Source organism: Hyperolius riggenbachi, chromosome 5 (genome assembly GCF_040937935.1).
Source record: "Hyperolius riggenbachi isolate aHypRig1 chromosome 5, aHypRig1.pri, whole genome shotgun sequence".
Classification (NCBI taxonomy): domain Eukaryota; kingdom Metazoa; phylum Chordata; class Amphibia; order Anura; family Hyperoliidae; genus Hyperolius; species Hyperolius riggenbachi.
The window spans coordinates 206321298-206342963 of record NC_090650.1 but is presented as its reverse complement, the minus strand read 5'-3'; the positions used below and the strand labels follow the sequence as shown (position 1 = coordinate 206342963).

At 45.0% G+C, this 21666-nt stretch overlaps 1 protein-coding gene across 5 annotated transcripts in view; it reads right to left on the bottom strand.

The window, feature by feature from the left end:
• MSANTD3 (Myb/SANT DNA binding domain containing 3) overlaps positions 1-21666 on the bottom strand; it is a 62845-nt gene that overhangs the window by 16304 nt on the left and 24875 nt on the right. For all 5 annotated transcript variants that reach the window (XM_068236623.1, XM_068236624.1, XM_068236622.1 and 2 more), the window contains 2 exons: positions 15922-16347; positions 3678-3821 (listed from right to left, as the gene is read on the bottom strand). In XM_068236623.1, coding sequence (XP_068092724.1) covers positions 3678-3821; positions 15922-16327 — 550 coding nt within the window. In that variant the 5' untranslated portion in view covers positions 16328-16347. The remainder of the gene's footprint in view (positions 1-3677; positions 3822-15921; positions 16348-21666) is intronic.

Below are 21666 nucleotides of genomic sequence, written 5' to 3'. Positions count from 1 at the left end.
GATTTCACAGGTCATTTTTGTTTCAAGACTACTCCTCACGGTTTAGGGCCCCTAAAATGCCAGGGCAGTATAGGAACCCCACTAATGACCCCATTTTAGAAAGAAGACACCCCAAGGTATTCCGTTAGGAGTATGGTGAGTTCATAGAAGTTTTTATTTTTTTGTCACAAGTTAGCGGAAATTGATTTTAATAGTTTTTTTTCACAAAGTGTCATTTTCCGCTAACTTGTGACAAAAAATAAAATCTTCTATGAACTCACCATACTCCGTACGGAATACCTTTGGGTGTCTTCTTTCTAGAATGGGGTCATTTGTGGGGTTCCTATACTGCCCTGGCATTTTAGGGGCCCTAAACCGTGAGGAGTAGTCTTGAAACCAAATGTCGCAAAATGACCTGTGAAATCCTAAAGGTACTCATTGGACTTTGGGCCCCTTAGCGTACTTAGGGTGTAAAAAAGTGTCACACATGTGGTACCGCCGTACTCAGGAGAAGTAGTATAATGCGTTTTGGGGTGTATTTTTACACATACCCATGCTAAGTGGGAGAAATATCTCTGTAAATGACAATTGTTTGATTTTTTTACACACAATTGTCCATTTACATAGAAATTTCTCCCATCCAGCATGGGTATGTGTAAAAATACACCCCAAAACACATTATACTACTTTTCCTGAGTACAGCGGTACCACATGTGTGACAATTTTTTGCAGCCTAGGTGCGCTAAGGGGCCCAACGTCCTATTCACAGGTCATTTTGAAGCATTTGTTTTCTAGACTACTCCTCGCGGTTTAGGGCCCCTAAAATGCCAGGGCAGTATAGGAACCCCACAAGTGACCCCATTTTAGAAAGAAGACACCCCAAGGTATTCCGTTAGGTGTATGGCGAGTTCATAGAAGATTTTATTTTTTGTCACAAGTTAGTGAAAAATGACACTTTGTGAAAAAAAACCAATAAAAATTAATTTCCGCTAACTTTTGACAAAAAATAAAATCTTCTATGAACTCGTCATACACCTAACAGAATACCTTGGGGTGTCTTTTTTTCTAAAATGGGGTCACTTGTGGGGTTCCTATACCGCCCTGGCATTTTACAGGCCCAAAACCGTGAGTAGTCTGGAAACCAAATGTCTCAAAATGACTGTTCAGGGGTATAAGCATCTGCAAATTTTGATGACAGGTGGTCTATGAGGGGGCGAATTTTGTGGAACCGGTCATAAGCAGGGTGGCCTTTTAGATGACAGGTTGTATTGGGCCTGATCTGATGGATAGGAGTGCTAGGGGGGTGACAGGAGGTGACTGATGGGTGTCTCAGGGGGTGGTTAGAGGGGAAAATAGATGCAATCAATGCACTGGGGAGGTGATCGGAAGGGGGTCTGAGGGGGATCTGAGGGATTGGCCGAGTGATCAGGAGCCCACACGGGGCAAATTGGGGCCTGATCTGATGGGTAGGTGTGCTAGGGGGTGACAGGAGGTGATTGATGGGTGTCTCAAGGTGTGATTAGAGGGGGGAATAGATGCAAGCAATGCACTGGCGAGGTGATCAGGGCTGGGGTCTGAGGGCATTCTGAGGGTGTGGGCGGGTGATTGAGTGCCCTAGGGGCAGATAGGGGTCTAATCTGATAGGTAGCAGTGACAGGGGGTGATTGATGGGTAATTAGTGGGTGTTTAGGGTAGAGAATAGATGGAAACACTGCGCTTGGGTGGTGATCTGATGTCGGATCTGCGGGCGATCTATTGGTGTGGGTGGGTGATCAGTTTGCCCGCAAGGGGCAGGTTAGGGGCTGATTGATGGGTGGCAGTGACAGCGGGTGATTGATGGGTGGAAGTGACAGGGGGTGATTGATGGGTGGCAGTGACAGGGGGTGATTGATGGGTGATTGATAGGTGATTGACAGGTAATCAGTGGGTTATTACAGGGGAGAACAGATGTAAATATTGCACTGGCGAATTGATAAGGGGGGGTCTGAGGGCAATCTGAGCGTGTAGGCGGGCGATTGGGTGCCCGCAAGGGGCAGATTAGGGTCTGATCTGATGGGTAACAGTGACAGGTGGTGATAGGTGGTGATAGGGGGTGATTGATGGGTAATTAGTGGGTGTTTAGAGGAGAGAATAGATGTAAACGCTGCGCTTGGGTGGTGATCTGATGTCGGATCTGCGGGCGATCTATTGGTGTGGGTGGGTGATCAGATTGCCCGCAAGGGGCAGGTTAGGGGCTGATTGTTGGGTGGCAGTGACGGGGTGATTGATGGGTGATAGGTGATTGGCAGGTGATTGACAGGTGATCAGTGGGTTATTACAGGGAAGGACAGATGTAATTAATGCACTGGCGAATTGATAAGGGGGGGGGGGGTCTGAGGGCAATCTGAGCGTGTGGGCGGGTGATTGGGTGCCCGCAAGGGGCAGATTAGGGTCTGATCTGATAGGTAACAGTGACAGGTGGTGATAGGGGGTGATTGATGGGTGATTGATGGGTAATTAGTGGGTGTTTAGAGGAGAGAATAGATGTAAACAATGGATTTGGGAGGTGATCTGATGTCGGATCTGCGGGCGATCTATTGGTGTGGGGGGGTGATCAGATTGCCCGCAAGGGGCAGGTTAGGGGCTGGCTGATGGGTGGCAGTGACAGGGGGTGATTGACGGGTGATTGATGGGTGATTGACAGGTGATTGACAGGTGATTGACAGGTGATCAGGGGGATAGATGCATACAGTAAACAGGGGGGGGGGGGTCTGGGGAGAATCTGAGGGGTGGGGGGTGATCAGGAGGGGGCAGGGAGCAGGGTGGGGGATAAAAAAAAAATAGCGTTGACAGATAGTGACAGGGAGTGATTGATGGGTGATTAGGGGGGTGATTGGGTGCAAACAGGGGTCTGGGGGGTGGGCAGGGGGGGTCTGATGGGTGCTGTGGGCGATCTGGGGCAGGGGGGGGGGGAAAAATCAGTGTGCTTGGTGCAGACTAGGGTGGCTGCAGCCTGCCCTGGTGGTCCCTCGGACACTGGGACCACCAGGGCAGGAGGCAGCCTGTATAATACACTTTGTAAACATTACAAAGTGTATTATACACTTTGTATGCGGCGATCGCGGGGTTAACATCCCGCCGGCGCTTCCGTATAGCCGGCGGGATGTTGCGGCGGGTGAGCGGCGCCAGGCGGAGGCGGAGGATCGCGTCACTGATGACGCGATCGCTCCGCCCATGCCCCTACAAGGACCGCCGCCAATTGTCAATACGGCGGTCCTTGCGGGGTGCACTTCCCGGCCGCCAATTGTACATACGGCGGTCGGGAAGTGGTTAAGGTTCCCATTAAAGGAAATAAATATGGCAGCCTCTAAATCGCTACTTGCTTCAGTTGTCCTTTAAGTGACCTTGGTGGACCTCATGGGAACACCTACACACGCGCTAGAGGCTAGACTCTCAGTAGAGAAAAGTCTAGAATTTGTGTGGGTGCATACACACATCCAATTTCGATTGGATAATGAATGGCCAATTTTACCACTTACATGTAGTATGAGGTTCTAAAGATTTTGAATACTGTGAAGAGATTGTGTAGATAAGCTCTCATACTACTTTGAGGTGGTGAAATTAGCCAATCATTGGCCGATCACAATTCGAAATGTCTCTGCGCCCTATGAGGCTATATGCATTATATACTTAAAAAATAAACTTATCTTTCAAATTACCTTTATCTACAGAACTGGAAGGAGAGCCATCACCACATAAGGATTCTGTATCAGGTGCTTTGCCATAAGGTTTGGTCTGAATCTTTCCCTGTTCATCAATAAGAAGTTCCAGATCTAAAAGATTAACTTTCTTGCAGTCCACTTCTAAAGCATAAAAGAAATAGGACAATTTTAAAAGCATCAGCTACAGCTAATCAACAGCTAATAAACAAACCTACACTAAAGGTGGCCATATACATTTTGATTGCTGCGTAATGTGGCAAACAGATAAGAGAGGGATCAAATCCCCCTACACTGCACAGGATTTCACCATGGAATATATTGAACTTCTATTGAAGTTGTGCTGTATCAAATAGTGCAATAGATTCTATGGTAAAATCGTCAAACTACCGGTGCTCCCCACCATGTCCATCTAGTTTGATCCTAATTTTGGCCTGGTGCACACCAGAGGAGTTTTTCTGAGCGTTTTGAGTTTTTGAAACCTCCTGCTAATGTTATCCTATGTGTCTATGCACACTGGAGCGATGAAGTTTTGTAAAAACAAAAAAAAAAACTTAGCATTACATTGTGAAGAGCTTTTGAAACCTCTAGCGTTTGGGGAGCTTTTCTGGTGTGTCTCAGCCCTTTGAAAGCTATTTGCCTGTATGGCCTGTTTAATAGTCCATAAATGTCTAATTTTGAGAAATTGTTTTGTAATAGTAAGGAAAAGTAGGAAGACAGCCAAGGCAGTACCAAACCATGTAAAGTGTGATCAGTCTATTTTGTTGAAATCATGACTTCATAAATCCATAAAAACACATTATAAACAATGGTAAGGAATGAGGCAACAAATAGCACAAATATCAAACTATGCTTTTTTGTGGTAGGGGTACTCAAAGTCTTAAAGAGAGTCTGAAGCGAGAATAAATCTCGCTTCAGACCTCATAAATAGCAGGGGCACGTGTGCCCCTGCTAAAACGCCGCTATAGCGCGGCTTAACGGGGGTCCCTTCACCCCCAAATCCCCCTCGATACACCCGGGGAGCGCTTCCTGGTTGGGGCAGGGCTAGCCGCCGCAGCCCTGCCCCACGCGCGTCTGTCAGCGCGTATCTCCGCCTCTCCCCCGCCCCTCTCAGTCTTCCTTCACTGAGAGGGGCGGGGGAGAGGCGGCGATGCGCCGCTGACAGACGCGACTGGAGGCAGGGCTGCAGCCGTTAGCCCTGCCTCCAGGAAGCAATAAATCACGACCAAATCTGCGACCAAGTGTCGCAGTGGTCGTTTTGGGGGTGAAGGGACCCCCGTTAAGCCGCGCTATAGCGGCGGTTTAGCAGGGGCACACGTGCCCCTGCTATTTATGAGCTCTGAAGCGAGATTTATTCTCGCTTCAGAGTCTCTTTAAAGGGGAACTGAAGAGAGAGGTATATGGAGGCTGTCATGTTTATTTCCTTTTAATCAATACCAGTTACCTGGCGGCCCTGCTGGTCTATTTCTCTGCAGTAGTATCTGATTAAAACCAGAAACAAGCATGCAGCTAGTCTTGTCAGATCAGACTTATAAGTCTGAACCACTGAAACACCTGATCTGCTGCATGCTTGTTCAGGGGCTATGGCTAATAGTATTAGAGGCAGAGGATCAGCAGGGCTGCCAGGCAACTGGTATTGTCTAAAAGGAAATAAACATGACAGCCTCCATATACCTCTCTCTTCAGTTCCCCTTTAAATTTATATGTACTACAATAGATTGGAGCGCCGACTTGAGAACAACGGCCTTTCAGCCTACTGGTTGGCTAGCACATCCTTATTTTAGTTGCCAGACATCTCCTGCATTGAATAAACCACATGCCAAGGTCTAGGGCTGGGAGCAGGACAGAGTATCAGAAACGAAGACTGTGGTACAAAATAAATTGAAAAAGACACACTGACTAAATGATTCATGGGGGAAAGACTGCCACTGTGTGACTGCAACCTATTTGGAAAGCAAACCAAGTCCCAGTAACAAAGGCAATATCCAAAGCCTCTAAAATGTGGTGTAATACTGCTGGTTTGTTGTTTATTGGCTTGGCATAGTGCAGTAGAATGCCGCATTAATGTAGCTTTTCTGTGTTTTTTTTTTTTTTACAAATAATGTTTACCGTATTGATTTTTCAAAAAAGAAAACAGAGAAAATACAGATCAACCCCATTCCCTTCCCCACCACTCCCATCTATTGCTAATCTTCACGGTCAGCATAGAGGTCATCACATTAAATCAACCACATACCTCAGTTAACAGCATTATAATCAATACCTTGATCTTTGAGATATTTCACCCAGGGAGACCAAACCCTATCAAATTTAGCTGAACAATTCCTTTGTATATAGGTTAGTCATATGGATTGAAGCCAGAATTAGTTTGATCCAGCCTGCAGACATCAAAGTTTGTGTATGGATCTAGTGTAGTATAATCAGTTTACATGAACTGTGTAAAAGCACAGGATATTTGTGAGAATCTGCTCAGCTGCCTGTGCAGACAGGCAGCGTTTTGACCACTGTTCACGTCTGCATTCTGCAGGTCTCTTTAAGAGAGACTTTCTGTCAGTTCTGCAGCTTGTGTTGCTGAGGAATTTGCATACATTAGTCATGCAAATCCGTTACCTGCCTTCTTTTGATGACTAGCACTATAAAAGCATTCTGCTCCCAGAATGCTTTGCTGGACATTTCCCTTCCATGGTCTGTTCCTGATGGACACTGCTGGAGTGTCAGCCATTGCTATCTAGTATAGTTAATTCCTGGGGGTTGCTTTAGGCTCCCCTTCTAGTCCAGTCAGGTTGTATTATCTGTTTTGCCTGTTCCGTCTGTCTTGTGTTTGGATCGCACAAGCCCTAGCGTTAGCGGCTGTGGATCCTTCTGATTGAGTCTGGAGTGTAGGTTGGAACAGCGGTTGTTTCTGCCTACCTCATCTGTTCTGTCTGCCGTGTGTGGGGATCCTTCTGTTCTGCTACTCTGTCTCCTGGGATCGCGCTAGCTACTTTTCGCTAGCGCTGGGGATCCTTCTGTTCTGTCTTCTGGGATCGCGCTAGCCACTTTTCGCTAGCGCTGGGGATCCTTCTGTTCTGCTACTCTGTACCTGGATCGCGCTAGCCACTTTTCGCTAGTGCTGTGGATCCTATCTCTCGCTTGTCCCTGTTTTCGTGTGTCTGTCTTGTCTGATTCGAAACGCTTGCTGTAGGCTCGATGAGGTAACCGTTAAGCAAGCGCTCGCGTTCTCTGTTTCGTGTTTGTCTGTCTTTGGTTAGTTAGGCGTGCTTGTCTCTGTTGTGCGTAACACGCGGAGACCGCGCACGAACGCGTGCACTGTTGCGAATGAGTGCGGTGTTCGCGTTCAGCTAGCATTTGTTATTTTCTTTATCTTGCTCTTTGTATGATTTGCTGTGCCTTTGCTACCCTTGTGCTCTGTCCTGCTCAGTCTTGTGTCGCTATTGGCAATCGCCATTCTTGCGATTGCGTTTCCTACTTCGTTTCCGCCGTTGTGTGTTCGCCGTCGCTGGGTGGCGACTAATTTGGTGGGCACACATTGGTTCTGTCCTTTTGCTCTGTTCCCGGTGGGCTATCCAGCCCTGCCTGATTGTACCTTGTCCCGGATCTGTACAATTCCCATTTGGCATCTGTGGCTGTGCAGCGGCTGTGTTCGCCTGCACTCCACAGCGCCATCTGCCGGTGGGAATTGCCCTCTGCGGGTGCATAGCACCTAGCCTGGGTGTCCGCAATAATACGCTTGTGGAGGAAATCCGCCACGTCAGCGCACGTCTGGTGCGCTGACCACGGAGACGATTCCACAATCGTTAAAATATTCCATAGAATAACTCCCTTACTAAAAGTGAAGCTTTTCTGAAATTTTAAAGGAAAACCTAAAGCAAAATAAAAGGGGCCAGTACCTGGGGATTCTTCTAGGCCCGTGCAGTCCTCCTGAGCCCTCGTCTTCATTCTGCACTTCTCCGATGAGTGGCAGTGGCCTTCTGCCAGCTGCATGTGTGTCCCTGGGCCACCCGCCTCCTGAACATGCTTCCATCCCCGAAAGCATTCTGTACTTGCGCAGTTCATGAAAACTGAAACTGCACATGCACCGAATGCTCTCAGCAACTGTAGTGCAATCAAGGAGGTATGCAGCCAGTGCCGTACGTGCAGTAGTCTACGACCGGTTGGCTAACTTTTAGAAGGGCACTGCTGCTGAACGGAGCAGTGCAGAATGATGGTAAGGGACCAGGAGAACTTCAGGGGGCTGGAAGAAGCCCCAGGTCAGTTAAACTGGCATCTTTTATTTACTTTAGGTACTCTTTAAAGAGAAACTCCGACCAAGAATTTAACTTTATCCCAATCAGTAGCTGATACCCCCTTTAACATTAAAATCTATTCTTTTTCACAAACAGACCATCAGGGGGCGCTGTATGGCTGATATTGTGGTGAAACCCCTCCCACAACTAACTCTTGAGTACGTACTCTTGGCAGTTTCCTGTCTGTGAACCTTGCTGCATTGCGGGAAATAGCTGTTTACAGCTGTTTCCAACTGCCAAAACAGCAAGCAGCAGCTACATCACCTGCCAACAGTAAAAATGTCACCATGTAATAAATGTCAGAATGTAAATCAGGGATTTAAAATATTTTACAATGGGCAAACACTGATTAAATCATTTATACATAATTATTGTAAAAATTAAGCACTTTTTTTTTACATTATTTTCACTGGAGTTCCTCTTTAAAGAAAACCTATACTGAAAATTAAAAGTCAAAATAAACATACACAAGTCATACTTGCCTCCCGTGCAGTCTACTCCTCAATCTATTTTTCCTCTCCTGCGTCCTGTTTGTCCACTGTGATCAATAGAATTCTCCGTCCTCCATTTTGAAAATGGCTATTACCCCATAACAGCTTCCTGGTCAGCACACTGTTAAACTGTAACATCGCCCACTTGAGCCATAGGGAAACATGGACACATCAGTTCTCCTCTCAGCTGTAACTGACAGCAACTGATATATAACTGGCAGCAACTGATATATTTCAGTTCTGACAAAATGTTGTCAGAACTGGAAGGGATCACTGTAAGAGGAAAATGGTGAGCTTCTGAGAGGAACTGGTGGCAAGGTAACTATGTAATGTTCATTTGAAGTTACCTCATGTGTTTATTTTAAATAATTTTCCTCAGTACAGGTTCTCTTTAAGTCTTTGTTTACAACTCTCCTCTTACACCTACTCTGCTGCATGCTCTGCAGGGCTTCACACATAGGGAGCCGTACTGAGAATGCAGCAGAACAGTCTGCAGCTGTAAGTAAAGAAGTTAGGGCCCGCAGCTCTAGTGTCTACCACTTCACACTGCTCTACATTAGAAGAAGTGAGGGCTCTGTAGGGGGGGTCTTACATGGAGGCCCCCGGTTGCTTAAACTGTCAAGAAACAGGAAACTACACATATATTTGGCATCAGGCAATCCCCGCCTGTGCTGGATAATCGAGACAATACTGTGGTTACCTCAGATGTATAAATCCTCTGGATGGTCCAGAGGCTGCCCAGATCTTTGTAGTGCAAACTGTTCCAGTCCGGGTTTCTCTTCATCTTCTGGCTGCGCTCCCAGTCATGGACAAGGGCCTCAAGACTGGGCATGCCTAGTCAGAATATGCTCATCTACAGCCGCGCTCACAACCAGTAGAAATTTATTTGACTGGAGTGAGCCATATAGGTATAGAGGGACACAGTGCTAGAACTGTGTGCTCTACAAGGATCAGCTTCCTCTGGGCTATCCAAAGGCTTCCCACTGCTGAGGTAAGTATCTAACTTTTATTTTTTTACTCACTTCAGGTGTCCTTAAAAGTGGCATTCTGTGCTCCTAGAAAATATCACATACCCATTTATGACCCTCCTCTGATTAAGGTGGCCATAAACTATTCAACATTTTTAACAGGATTACTAAATGTTTAATTAATAAAAACACCAAAACAAATGGAACTTCAATAACCTCCCTGGTGTTATGATTATTTCCAGATTTAGGGTCTAAAAGCCATGCAATTTTTTCACAAGCTTTTAGACCCTAAAAACAATAAAAAAAAAAACATACCACAGAGAGATCTGCAGCAGCTCATGCATATAACTCACTCAAGCACAGGATTTCTGCGCTGAGCTGCGGATTTCCATCGCAAGCCTGACTCGGGATTACCGCTTAGGAGGTTAAAAAAGCAAGGTATTCTTCATCGATTCATTGAATGTATCACTTGAACACTGATCCAGAAAGCCGGTTTTCTTTACTGATCAAGCACAAATTTGTACAATGAGAAATCAATATTTACATACATTTGTACTGCACAAACCTGCCCAAGGCTACTAGTGGCACCTTTTGTTCAAAGTGTGCTGAAGTCAGTCCAATACTGAGTGGTGTATTGTGGTAAATAATATATATGAAACAATTATTTGCCAATTAGAGAAAAATCACCAGTTTTCCAGACAAGGTAAAGGTTTCATAATGTATAGCCAGATTTAGCTTAATTTTAAAACATAAAAAAAATAGGCTGGCAGGGTACCTTCAAATAGTTTTAAATATGCTGATGACCTTACCATTCTAGCCCAACGGCACTATCCTAGACACAGGGCAGTTAGGAGGGGTTGATGCTGACTAGGCTGGGAAAAAATTCTGGGGAGAACACTGCTCTACATAAGGGAGGTTAGTAATAGTGTGTACCCTGCTGGGGGTCAGGGAGCACCATTACTTACCTACGGAGTGCTGGTTCCCTGTCCTCTGGCCCTTTTATAATCCTCCATCTTCTTGAGCCAACCACAGCTATTGTGGACATTCCCTGGCAGGGTAGCATCTCCCGTACTAAATCTCCTGGTATGCATTGCAGCATGCGCAACTCTGCAGGGAATTACAAATGCCCATAAAAGCTGCGGTTGGCCCAAGAAGATGGAGGATCCCAAATGGGCCGGGGACCAGAGGAGCGGCACCCCACAGGTGAGTAATAGGGCTCCCCATGGAAACCAAATTGAAAACAGTGAAAGATAAGTACTGGTTAACCGGTTCAGCACCGCATTGCCGAAAATCTCATGCATCCGAGCAACATTCACCTCCCATTCATTTGCCTATAACTTTATTGCTACTTATCACAATGAATTGATCTATATCTTGTTTTTTCCGCCACTAATTAGTCTTTCTTTGGGTAGTACATTTTGCGAAGAATTATGTTTTCTAAATCCATTTCAACAGGAAGATTAAGAAAGGAATGAAAAAAATTCATTATTTCTCAGTTTCTGCCCATTATAGTTTGAAATTAATATACGCTACCGTAATTAAAACTCATGCATTTTATTTGCCCATCTGTCCCGATTATTACAACGTTTAAACGATGTCCCTATCACAATTTATGGTGCCGATATTTCATTTAGAAATAAAGGTGCATTTTTTCAATTTGCGTCCGTCACTATTTATAAGCTTATAATTTTAAATAATATAATAACATACTCTCTTGACATGCATATTTAAAAAGTTCAGACCCTTGGGTAACTATTTATGTTGTTTTTTTTTTTTTTTTTTATTGTATTTTTTTTCTATTTATTTTTTTATAAAAATGTATGTGGGTAATTTTTGGTGTGGGAGGGAAACTGCTAATTTTAAATGTAAAATAATATAATTGTTTAATTAAAAATGTATGTGGGTGCAGTTTACTATTTGGCCACAAGATGGCCACAGTCAAAAAAGTCCTGGATGCGAGCGATCTCGCATCCAGGAACTAAAAAGCAGAGGAGAAGTTTCCTAGGTGCAGAAATACCGCGCTCTCTGGATAGAAAGCGTCGTTTTTTCTGCGGGGAAGTTAGATCAGTGAATGGGAATTATATTCCCATTCACTGATTGGGGAGCTAGTGGCGGGCGGCGGGAGCGCGCCCGATCGCGCGCACCATGCGGCGCGAGCAGCAGTGCCTATCTGGACGAGGAAGCTTGTCCAGATAGGCCGAACTGGTTAAGGTACGGTAAGGAGAGAGTTAAATGTTAAGGTGGAAAAGTTATAGCTTAATTGGTGACTGGTATCAGAGAGTAGTAATAATAATAATAATCAAGAAGAGATGGAGCGCGCCATAGTGCATTAATCGTAAAAGGTAATTTATTAGGATATAAAAGTTATACTCACAAACACAAATGGTGTAAACGCTTATCAGCGGGCAGCCAACCGCTTCTCTCAACAGGGGAGGATGTCGCGCTGTGGCCAGCAGCGCGACATCCTCCCCTGTTGAGAGAAGCGGTTGGCTGCCCGCTGATAAGCGTTTACACCATTTGTGTTTGTGAGTATAACTTTTATATCCTAATAAATTACCTTTTACGATGAATGCACTATGGCGCGCTCCATCTCTTCTTGATTGTTTTGCCAAAGTTACCCTGCTACGGAGCGTCGCAGTGCATGACATCCTAAGAGGAGTGCATCTCCAATTGGTCACCTGGGAACAGGAGCGCAAGATTCTTCTCTTTGTGTTTGTAATAATAATAATATGTTAACATTTGTATAGCACTTTTCTCCTGTCGGACTCAAAGCTCCTGAGAGTTAAGGGTGGTCAGTAGGCCACCCTGGGAATGCTCAGAATGACTGGTTCACACGGACGCTTGACGGGCAGGAAAACAACTAGCAATTGTCGTTTAGGCGCTGCCCATTTAAATGATTGGGCAGCGCAGGTACCATCATTTATGCAAATGCTATGTTTCAATCCCAATTTTTCCTGTCGTCTGTGGCGATCCTGGGCGCAACAGGTTGCTTCCTGGATCGTTTACCGCCGCGTCTCCGCGTTTAGCCATCGGGGTGAGGAATGTAGGATGGGTGAATTTTAAGGTTAGGCATCTGGAGATGTTTAAGTTAGGCATCAAAAAGTGAAGTATCTATGGTTAGGAAGACAAGAGTGGAAATGCCAAAACCACCAACGAAAACTACATCACATAGCCAAGACAAGCCTTCTTAAAACAAGGTATTTGCAATAATTCAAGGTGGAGTGAGCATATGATGTCTCCCACGATGCATCACTGCTAAATATGCAAATCATCTCTTGAGAAGAGATGCTAAACACGCCTCTAGAACCGATGGAATGCAATGATGTGTCAGCTTATTAATATTACAGAGCCAAACTAATTTAACATGCATGCAACCTGCTTCAGATTGGTTTATCCTCGTCAGTGCATTCAGGGATTAATATGGCTCTATGGGGTAGGACATAGACAAGACAGCAATCTACGTAGCAAAAATACATCACCTAACCCAACAGAGCTGGAGTGAAATATATTCTATATTGCTGACTTTAACACATGCCATTTTGCCTGGCTGTTGGTTGTGCTGATGATCTGATTTTAAAACTGTTTGAGCCACTGATCCAGAAAGCTTATGTAGATTATGTATTTTAACTAATAATTACATACTAGAAAATGTTGGACTTAAACTACAAGATAAGCGACAAACAGGCAACTGGCAGTTATAAAGGTGATAACAGTGGTAACCTCCATATTTCTTTCTCACTTGAGGTTTTTGAAGGGACATTCACAACATCTATGCTTTATGGGTTGCACGTGCAAGATCATACATTCTTGAGGCAGGTAACACACTAAGCAAAAATGCTAGCGTTGCGGAAAACACAGTGAAAAAGCACATAATGCAAGTCAATGGGCCACATGTAAAAACGCATATACTTGCATTTTGCAATGTGCGTTTTTAAACAGGGCTGTGGAGTCGGTACAAAAATCTTCCAACTCCGACTCCTCAGTTTATGAAACCACAAACTCCGAGTACCCAAAATGGCTCCTACTCTTCGACTCCGACTCCTTAGTCTAATACTTACCAGGGCTGTGGATTTTGTACACAAATCATCCGACTCCGACTCCTCAGTTTATGAAATCACCGAGTCCGACTCTAACTCCGGGTACCTAAAATTACTCCGACTCCACAGCCCTGGTTTTTAAAAACGCTGGTTTTGTTGCATATTTTTCAAAAACGCACATAATAAAAGTCAGTGGTGACGCAGAGGTATTACGTCACCATTGACTATTGCATCACCATTGATTAGTGCGCTTTGCATGCGTTTTTCTATGTTTTAAGTAGAAAAAAAAAAAAAGAAGAAGCTTGATGATGTATTTCCACTTCCTTTTGACATCCTTGTGATTTGCATAAAACACATCAAAAATGCAAACAAAGCGTATATGCATTTTGTATATGCGAACCGCAAACGCAGTAAAACACACTCAAAATGCAAGAAAAACGCATGTGCGGGGGAAAAAAACGTAACGCACAGAAAACGCACATGCATCAAAACGCTAAGTTTCCGGCACTGCCAAGTGTTCACCCAGCCTAAGAATATACTGGTTAAAGAGGAACTCCAGTGAAAATAATGTAATAAAAAAAGTGCTTCATTTTTACAATAATTATGTATACATGATTTAGTCAGTGTTTGCTCATTGTAAAATCTTTCCTCTCCCAGATTCACATTCTGACTTGTATTACATGGTGACATTGTTACTGTGGGCAGATTATGGAGCTGTTTCTAGCTGGTCTGGCTTTAACAGACAGCTATTTCCTGTCTGAACATTGTTACATTGTGACAGTTTGCCCAGAGTACCGTACGGTACCAGAGCCTCTTGTGGGAGGGGTTTCAGCACAAAATCAGTCATACAGCGCCCCCTGATGGTCTGTTTGTGAAAATCATTATTTTTCTCATGTAAAAGTGGGTATCAGCTACTGATTGGGATAAAGTTCAATTCTTGGTCGGAGTTTCTCTTTAAAGTGGACCCGAACTCTTGCACAGGACAGAAGGAAAACAGAGAAATGCACCCTGTATGTATTTAGAGAGATTAGGCTGTCTAATTCCCCCTCATTTGTGTTTAATTTCAAGTTGTAATTTGATCCTCCCATGTGTCACATGACTGACTATGGCAGATAAGCAGATAAGCCATTTGAAAGCACCAGATGTAAACAATATATCTGCTTCCATAAATCAGGAAGTAGAAACACTGCAGATATATTTCAGGATTTGTATCAGCTGTAACAAAGAAATGTCTTTTGTTTAACCACTTGAGGACCCACCCTTTACCCCCCCTTAAGGACCAGCGCTGTTTTAGCTGATCTGTGCTGGGTGGGCTGTGCAGCCCCCAGGACAGATCAGGGTGCAGGCAGAGCGACCAGATCGCCCTCCTTTTTTCCCCACTAGGGGGATGATGTGCTGGGGGGGTCTGATCGCTCCTGCCTGATGGGTGTTGCGGGAGGGGGGCACCTCAAAGCCCCCCTCCGCTGCGGAATTCCTCCCCTCCCTCTCCTCCCTGTCCCCCCCGGTGATCCGCGCTGCACAGGACGCTATCCGTCCTGTGCAGCCAGTGACAGGCTGTCCCCTGTCACATGGCAGCGATCCCCGGCCGCTGATTGGCCGCGGATCGCCGATCTGCCTTACGGCGCTGCTGCGCAGCAGCGCCGTACAATGTAAACAAAGCGGATTATTTCCGCTTGTGTTTACATTTAGCCTGCGAGCCGCGATCGGCGGCCCGCAGGCTATTCACGGAGCCCCCCGCCGTGAATTGACAGGAAGCAGCCGCTCGCGCGAGCGGCTGCTTCCTGATTAATTAGCCTGCAGCCGGCGACGCAGAACTGCGTCGCTGGTCCTGCAGCTGCCACTTTGCCGACGCACGGTATGAGTGCGCGGTCGGCAAGTGGTTAACCACTTCTCAACCACAGGGTTTTTCCACCTAAAAACCACAGCAATTTTCACATTTAATGGGAGGCAAGGGTTAATGGGCTTAATGGGGGTATAATTTATTTTAAAAAAAACCTCACTGATGCTGATCACTCACCAATGCTGTATTAGTTATCTGAGATCCTCTCACGAGTGATCTCAGTAACTGTAACAGCATAGTGACTGATTCAATGTTTACACACATTCTGAATGAATGAGCACTGTCATTGGTTTTGGCAGTGCTCATTCAAACTTGCAAGCACTTTGATTGGCTTTGTGAACACATGTTCACATCAGCCAATCATGGACCAGCGGGTGCCTGATGCGTACGCGCATCTGCATGCACGCGAACGCAATTGCGCACAGCAGGAAAATAAACAGGAGTTGCTTATCTACACCCCTGTGACTCAGTTGAATTTCAAAGGGGCGTAGATAAGCGTGGCAGAGGTTGCCAAGTAGTTAAAGGTTATTATGCTGTTGTGTATCTTTTAGAGCAGAGTGGACATTCTGAGTTCAGGTCCACTTTAAGGAAATGATCATAATGGAATGGCGTATAGTGTTACCTGCATTGGATGTTTCATGGTTATATGCTGATTCCTCCTCAGATGGCGTCTGCACATAGTAGATCTGCTCTGGAATCATACTTGCAACCTTCTCTTTTATGCTGTTGGATGCAAGCCCACAACGCATCACCTTTTCTCTTCTTTCGTGGGCCATTATCTTTCTGGTCCTTGCCTTGATATTCTCCCAGCATTTTTTTAGCTGTTTAAAATCCCGTAAAGACACACTAGGCTGAGAATTGTATTCATGGGCTAGCGCTTGCCAGGTGCGCTGCTTTAAAGCAATAGTCCGAGCATCACTTTTCTTGCATTCCAACACATACTTATACTTTTCTACAAGAGCCAGCAAGACATTCTTCTCCAACTCAGAAAAGTACTTAGCTGGTTTCAACACTTCGTTGTTTTGCATTTTCCTTATAAATTAGACATCTAGAAAAGAAAAAAAGAAGAAGATACAAATGAAGCTAGCATGAACTACAATAGTACAAAGTTATATTTGTAAATAAACATTAAATAAACGACTTATATCGGTTATTGAAAATCATTTTATTTTCTCCTAGCTGTTAATCTGCTTTGAAAGATTGGTGAAAATGACTTTTTATGTCCCTATAAAGACAGCAAGTTTCATAAAGCTTTTGATAAAGGCGTTTACACATACAGCTACTTTACCAGTGATAACAAAAAAATCATTTTAGGTAGAACTTATGGCCTGATCCAATTCTCCTTTTCTCCTAAGTTTCCTCCAAGGTGATATTTTCACATAATAAATAAAAAGCCTTTTAAGCTACCAGCAAGCAAGAGAATACTCATAATTATTTTGTCAGTACTTTTTCATCTACTTTTTGGTACTTTTTCAATTGCAGAGTGCAAAAGTTACCAGTATTTAAACAGAAGATGAAAAATTCTCCTGTGAGAAAACTTAGGAGAAAACGTGAATTGGATCGGGCCCATTCTCTGAAGCTGCCAATGCATACATGCAAAAATGGTGCCAGAAAATCTGGGCACCGCGTGAAACCGAAAAACTGCTCACCCTGCTCCTGCAAAAGTCCTGGGGGTGTTAATTGCTATTCTTCCTCCAGGCCACCATGGACTCAAGGGAAAGATGTAATTTGGCTGCTAGCTATTGCTGATGTCTGAATTGTGCAGTTTTTGAAGTAATTTTGGCTCAGTCTTTTGCCAGCGCCCAAATTACTGTCTGAGCACCGCTATAGTAGTAATTCACATTAACTACCTAAAGACCGGGTCACGCCCATGGGCATGACCGCGGCGGCAGCCCCAGGACCGCCTAACGGACGCAAAACAGCGCCATCTAATAGGGCTGTACAGCGCTGCGATCTGCAGCAGCGCTGTACTGGGGACAGCCGTGTGACACCCTCCAGGGGCACAGAGGTGATCGGCTGTCATAGGCTGAAACCTATGATAGCCGATCACAGGGATTGGCTGGTAGGAGGGAGGGGGGGCATACAATAGTTAAAAAAACAACAACCTTTTTTTATTAAAAATATACACAATTAAACACAAACAAACATTTGGGGGGGCGATCAGACCCCACCAGCAGAGAGCTATGTTGGTGGGGAGAAAAGGGGGGGGGGGGAGGGGGGGAATCACTTGTGTGCTGTGTCGTGTGGCCCTGCAGCTTGGCCTTAAAGCTGCAGTGGCCAATCTAATGAAAAATGGCCTGGGCTTTAGGGAGGTTTAGCACTGTGGTCCTCATGTGGTTAAGGCCTATGGCGGTGCATGCTGCGCACAAATTTCCCTGTGCCGTTTTGTGCTGTTTCGCCTGCCAGTCTGCTTCTAGTTATGACTTAGTCTGGTCATACATTAGGATACTCCAGTAACCCCACAATTCTTTTAAACCCCCCACGCAGAGTATACCCCAGCTCCTATCTTCCTCCCATGCCGCAAGCAGTCATTACAGCGGTAGTTGTAATACGCATACGCAGTACAGCGTCTGTCTGTATTACAACTGCCTTTTAGTTATATACAGTAGATCAGTGGTTCTCAACCTGGGGTCCGCAGACCCCTGGGGGTACATCAGCTGTTGTCAGGTGGTCCCCCAGGGGCCGCAGACAAAATGGCGGCACTACGCACGCTATCGCGTTTACATGTTTGTAAAAAGCATATTGATATCCAAGCTTCCCCCCTCCCGATGCGCACGCTATCCCCTCCTACCAATGGCTTGATTGGCCGCAAATGCTGCCACTCACACGCCTATTACAAGTGCCCTGCGTGTAAGCCCGGCTGCATCACCATTTCGGCCAATAGGAGCGCCGTACGCGTACCGCGCTCCTATTGGCCGAGCATCGGGGGGGGGGGGGGAAGCTTGGATATCAATATGCTTTTTACAAACATGCAAACGCCGATAGCGTGCGTGTCACAGGAAAGGGAATAAAGCTATGGGCAATAGCTTTATTCCCTTCCCTGTGATACAGACGCTATCAGGTTTTTAAATGTTAGTTGGCTGCAACCTATATAAAATCAGCAAGCAGGGCTTGCAAATGGGCTCCAGCCACCATTTTTCCGAAGCTGTGTGCAGGACAAGAGAGGAAGGGGAGGGGAAGGCAAGAGAGGGGTGGGGAGGCTCTTCCGCACAGCGCCATTTGCAGATTGTGACTGCATGTGGCTGGATGTAGGAGAAGGAACTCTCAGATTTGCTTAAATAAACATTACAATTAGACTTAAAAAGCTTTTATAAAAGCTAGGAGGGGGTGTAAGGGTGCTAGTAGTGCAAGGAATAGGTAGGCTGGTAGGGGGGAAAAACTGTTACTATTATTTTTCATTATTTTTCTTGGTGAGGACAATAAATTTGTATTTTGTGTGCTGTTAACAGTGTGACCAGCTGCGCTAGGCGACCGCACGTCTGACCTAACCAGTGCATCGCACATTGCTACAAATATGCAACAACAGATTTCGCATTCACTTTTTTAAATTAAGTATGGACACAGTCCCTATCTCATTTTTTAACCAGGGACTACCTGTATTTTGCTAGTATTTGGCCCAACCCACACCATGTAACAGCCACACTCACTTTTCAAAAACCACGCCCACATTTCGCCGCGGCTTTATTCTTCAGGGGGTACATTTGGTTAGGGATGAGCCACAAAGGGGGTACATGTGCTAAAAAGGTTGAGAACCACTGCAATAGATTGTCAATCAGTTAGATGTTTAATTTGTTAAATCCACTGAATCAAGTGTAAAAAAAATAAATAAATAATTAAAAATAACCTGGAGCTTCAGTTTGAAAAACCTGTTACTTTTATCAATCTGGCTTCAATGGAAGCTGTGAGAAAATGATGGCTGCATACTGCATAGCTCTGAATTCTACCAGTGCAAGGTAGTAATGTGCTTACTACTCCAGATCGATTTCCAATCAGGAATATATTATTTGTTTGTCTATGTATGATTTAGGTTCTTTTTTTTAATAAACTAAAAAAATGACTGGTTGAGTTTAAGTACTGTATATACTCGCATATAAGCCTAATTTTTCAGCACAAAAAATGTGCTGAAAAGTTACCCCCTCGGCTTATATGCGAGTTAGTGGAGCAGAACGGATGGTGGAGCAGGTTTTGTTACTGGCAGAGGAGCGTAAGGATCATGTACTAGTGATCCTGCTCTTGCCAGCTGGCTCCCTGCTGTTTCTTTGCTCCCCATCCCCTGCAACATGGTGTGCAGAGTGCACTGCTCAAGACTACCTGCATCCCTTGGCTTGTGGACTTAGCATGCCAGCAAAGTGTCAGCGGTGCAATGAACAGGGACACAGCTTTATCATTCTTGGGACACATATGGCTATTGAGAGAGGGGCTGACTTGCACTGGGGGCACATCAAGCTACTGTGGAGTGGGCTATACTGGGCAGGGGATTATATGAGAGTCAATCACTTTTTCCTGGTTTCTGAGGGAAAAGTGGGTACCTCGGGTTATACGCGGGTCGGCTTATATGCGAGTATATACGGTACCTCCTGAGTCCAACTAAAGTACCCCATGTGTTTAGAACCTAGAGTTTAGTGTTGTGCTAGCAAAAGCTGACCATACTATCTTGTTCCACTTCCATGTAATATGAGAGCTCAACCAAACAATCTGTTCCAAGTATTCTCAATCTGGTGGTCCTCATACTACAAGAAAATGCTAAACCTAAACCAGATTGCACAATCAAGGCTGTATGCTGTGCATCCAGCTTTAGCTTTATTCCAAGGCATGAGTCTGGAAACTGATGAGAGCAATAATCTGTATAATGTGAAAAGCAGTCACAACGAAACCTGAGTCTAATTTAAATATAAAGCACCATGATAAGTGCCCCATCAGATGTGAACAAACTGCATAAACCCAAAAAGAAAAGATCATCTGCATGGGTAAAAAATCAAATAACACAGAACCAAAATAAAGCTTCATAACCAAAATCTTTATTATGAACACTGCGACAAAAAATGAATTTAAAAACATCTAAAAATAGGGATGACAGATACTAGGGGACTTCTGATGCATTGATCAAAATGAAATGTATATACATATGGTCCAAAAACCAATAAACATTGCTGGCACTAGACAGAAATAACCTATTCCTATTTTTAGATGTTTTTAAATTCATTTTTGTCGCAGTGTTCATAATAAAGATTTTGGTTATGAAGCTTTATTTTGGTTCTGTGTTATTGATTTTTTACCCATGCAGATGATCTTTTCTTTTTGGGTTTATATAATGTGAAAAGCAGGACTGGGGAGTTGAGGAGTCTGCGCCTAAGTTTCACACAAAATGTAGTTCCTCTATGATGCTGTCATATGCGGAGCTTTTTTGGAGGTACAGTTAGTGACAATTATATATATAGTCTGTAAAAGATGTCAGTGTTATATAAATACTGAATAATAACAATAATAATAAGGGCTGGTTCACACCTCTTCTATAAATGCCAGTGATGCTCTTGCCAATGTAATGCTATGTATGTCCTCCCCAGACGCCTGCTGAATGACGAGCATCAGGCGGTGTCTTCCCAGGGGCGTCATCCCGCCCGTCTGGCCCCCTTGCTCCCCAGCCACCACTTCTTTACCTTCTGGAGCCAGTGGCCCCCTCCTCCACCACAGTTTTCCCCTGATCCCTTTCGCTGCATGTGGCGCGGCATGCAACACAGACATAAGTGGTAATCCGCAAACGCTCACACAGAACAAAGGCTCCTCCTAGTAGCGGCACATATACAGGAAGTACATACTTCCTGTATATGCGCCGTTACCAGGGGAACCACTCTCCCGTCTGATTGTCTGCAAGTCACTGCTGATGTCTGTTCTGCATGACTGGCCGCCGGGGATCAAGGTAGAACTGTGGTTTAGGAGGGAGGCGCCGACTGCAGGAGGTAAATCAGCAGTGGCCGGGGAGGGAGGGGGGACAGGGCAGCTTCCAAGATAACCTATACTGGGGCCACCTATACCAACCTACCTATAATGGGGGCACCTACCTGGCTAACCTATACCGGGGACAACTATACCTGGGTAACCTACACTAGAGCTACCTATACTTGGCTAGCCTATACAATGGGCAATTATACCTGGCTAACCTATACTGGGTCCACCTATACCTGGCTAACCTATACTGCGCCCCCTATACCTGGCTAACCTATACTGGTGCCACCAATACCTGGCTAACCTATACTGCGGGCAACTACACCTGGCTATCTTTACTGGGGCCACAAATACTTGGCTACCTTTACTGAGGGCACCTATACCTGCCTAGTTTTACTGGGGGCACCTATACCTGCCTACCTAT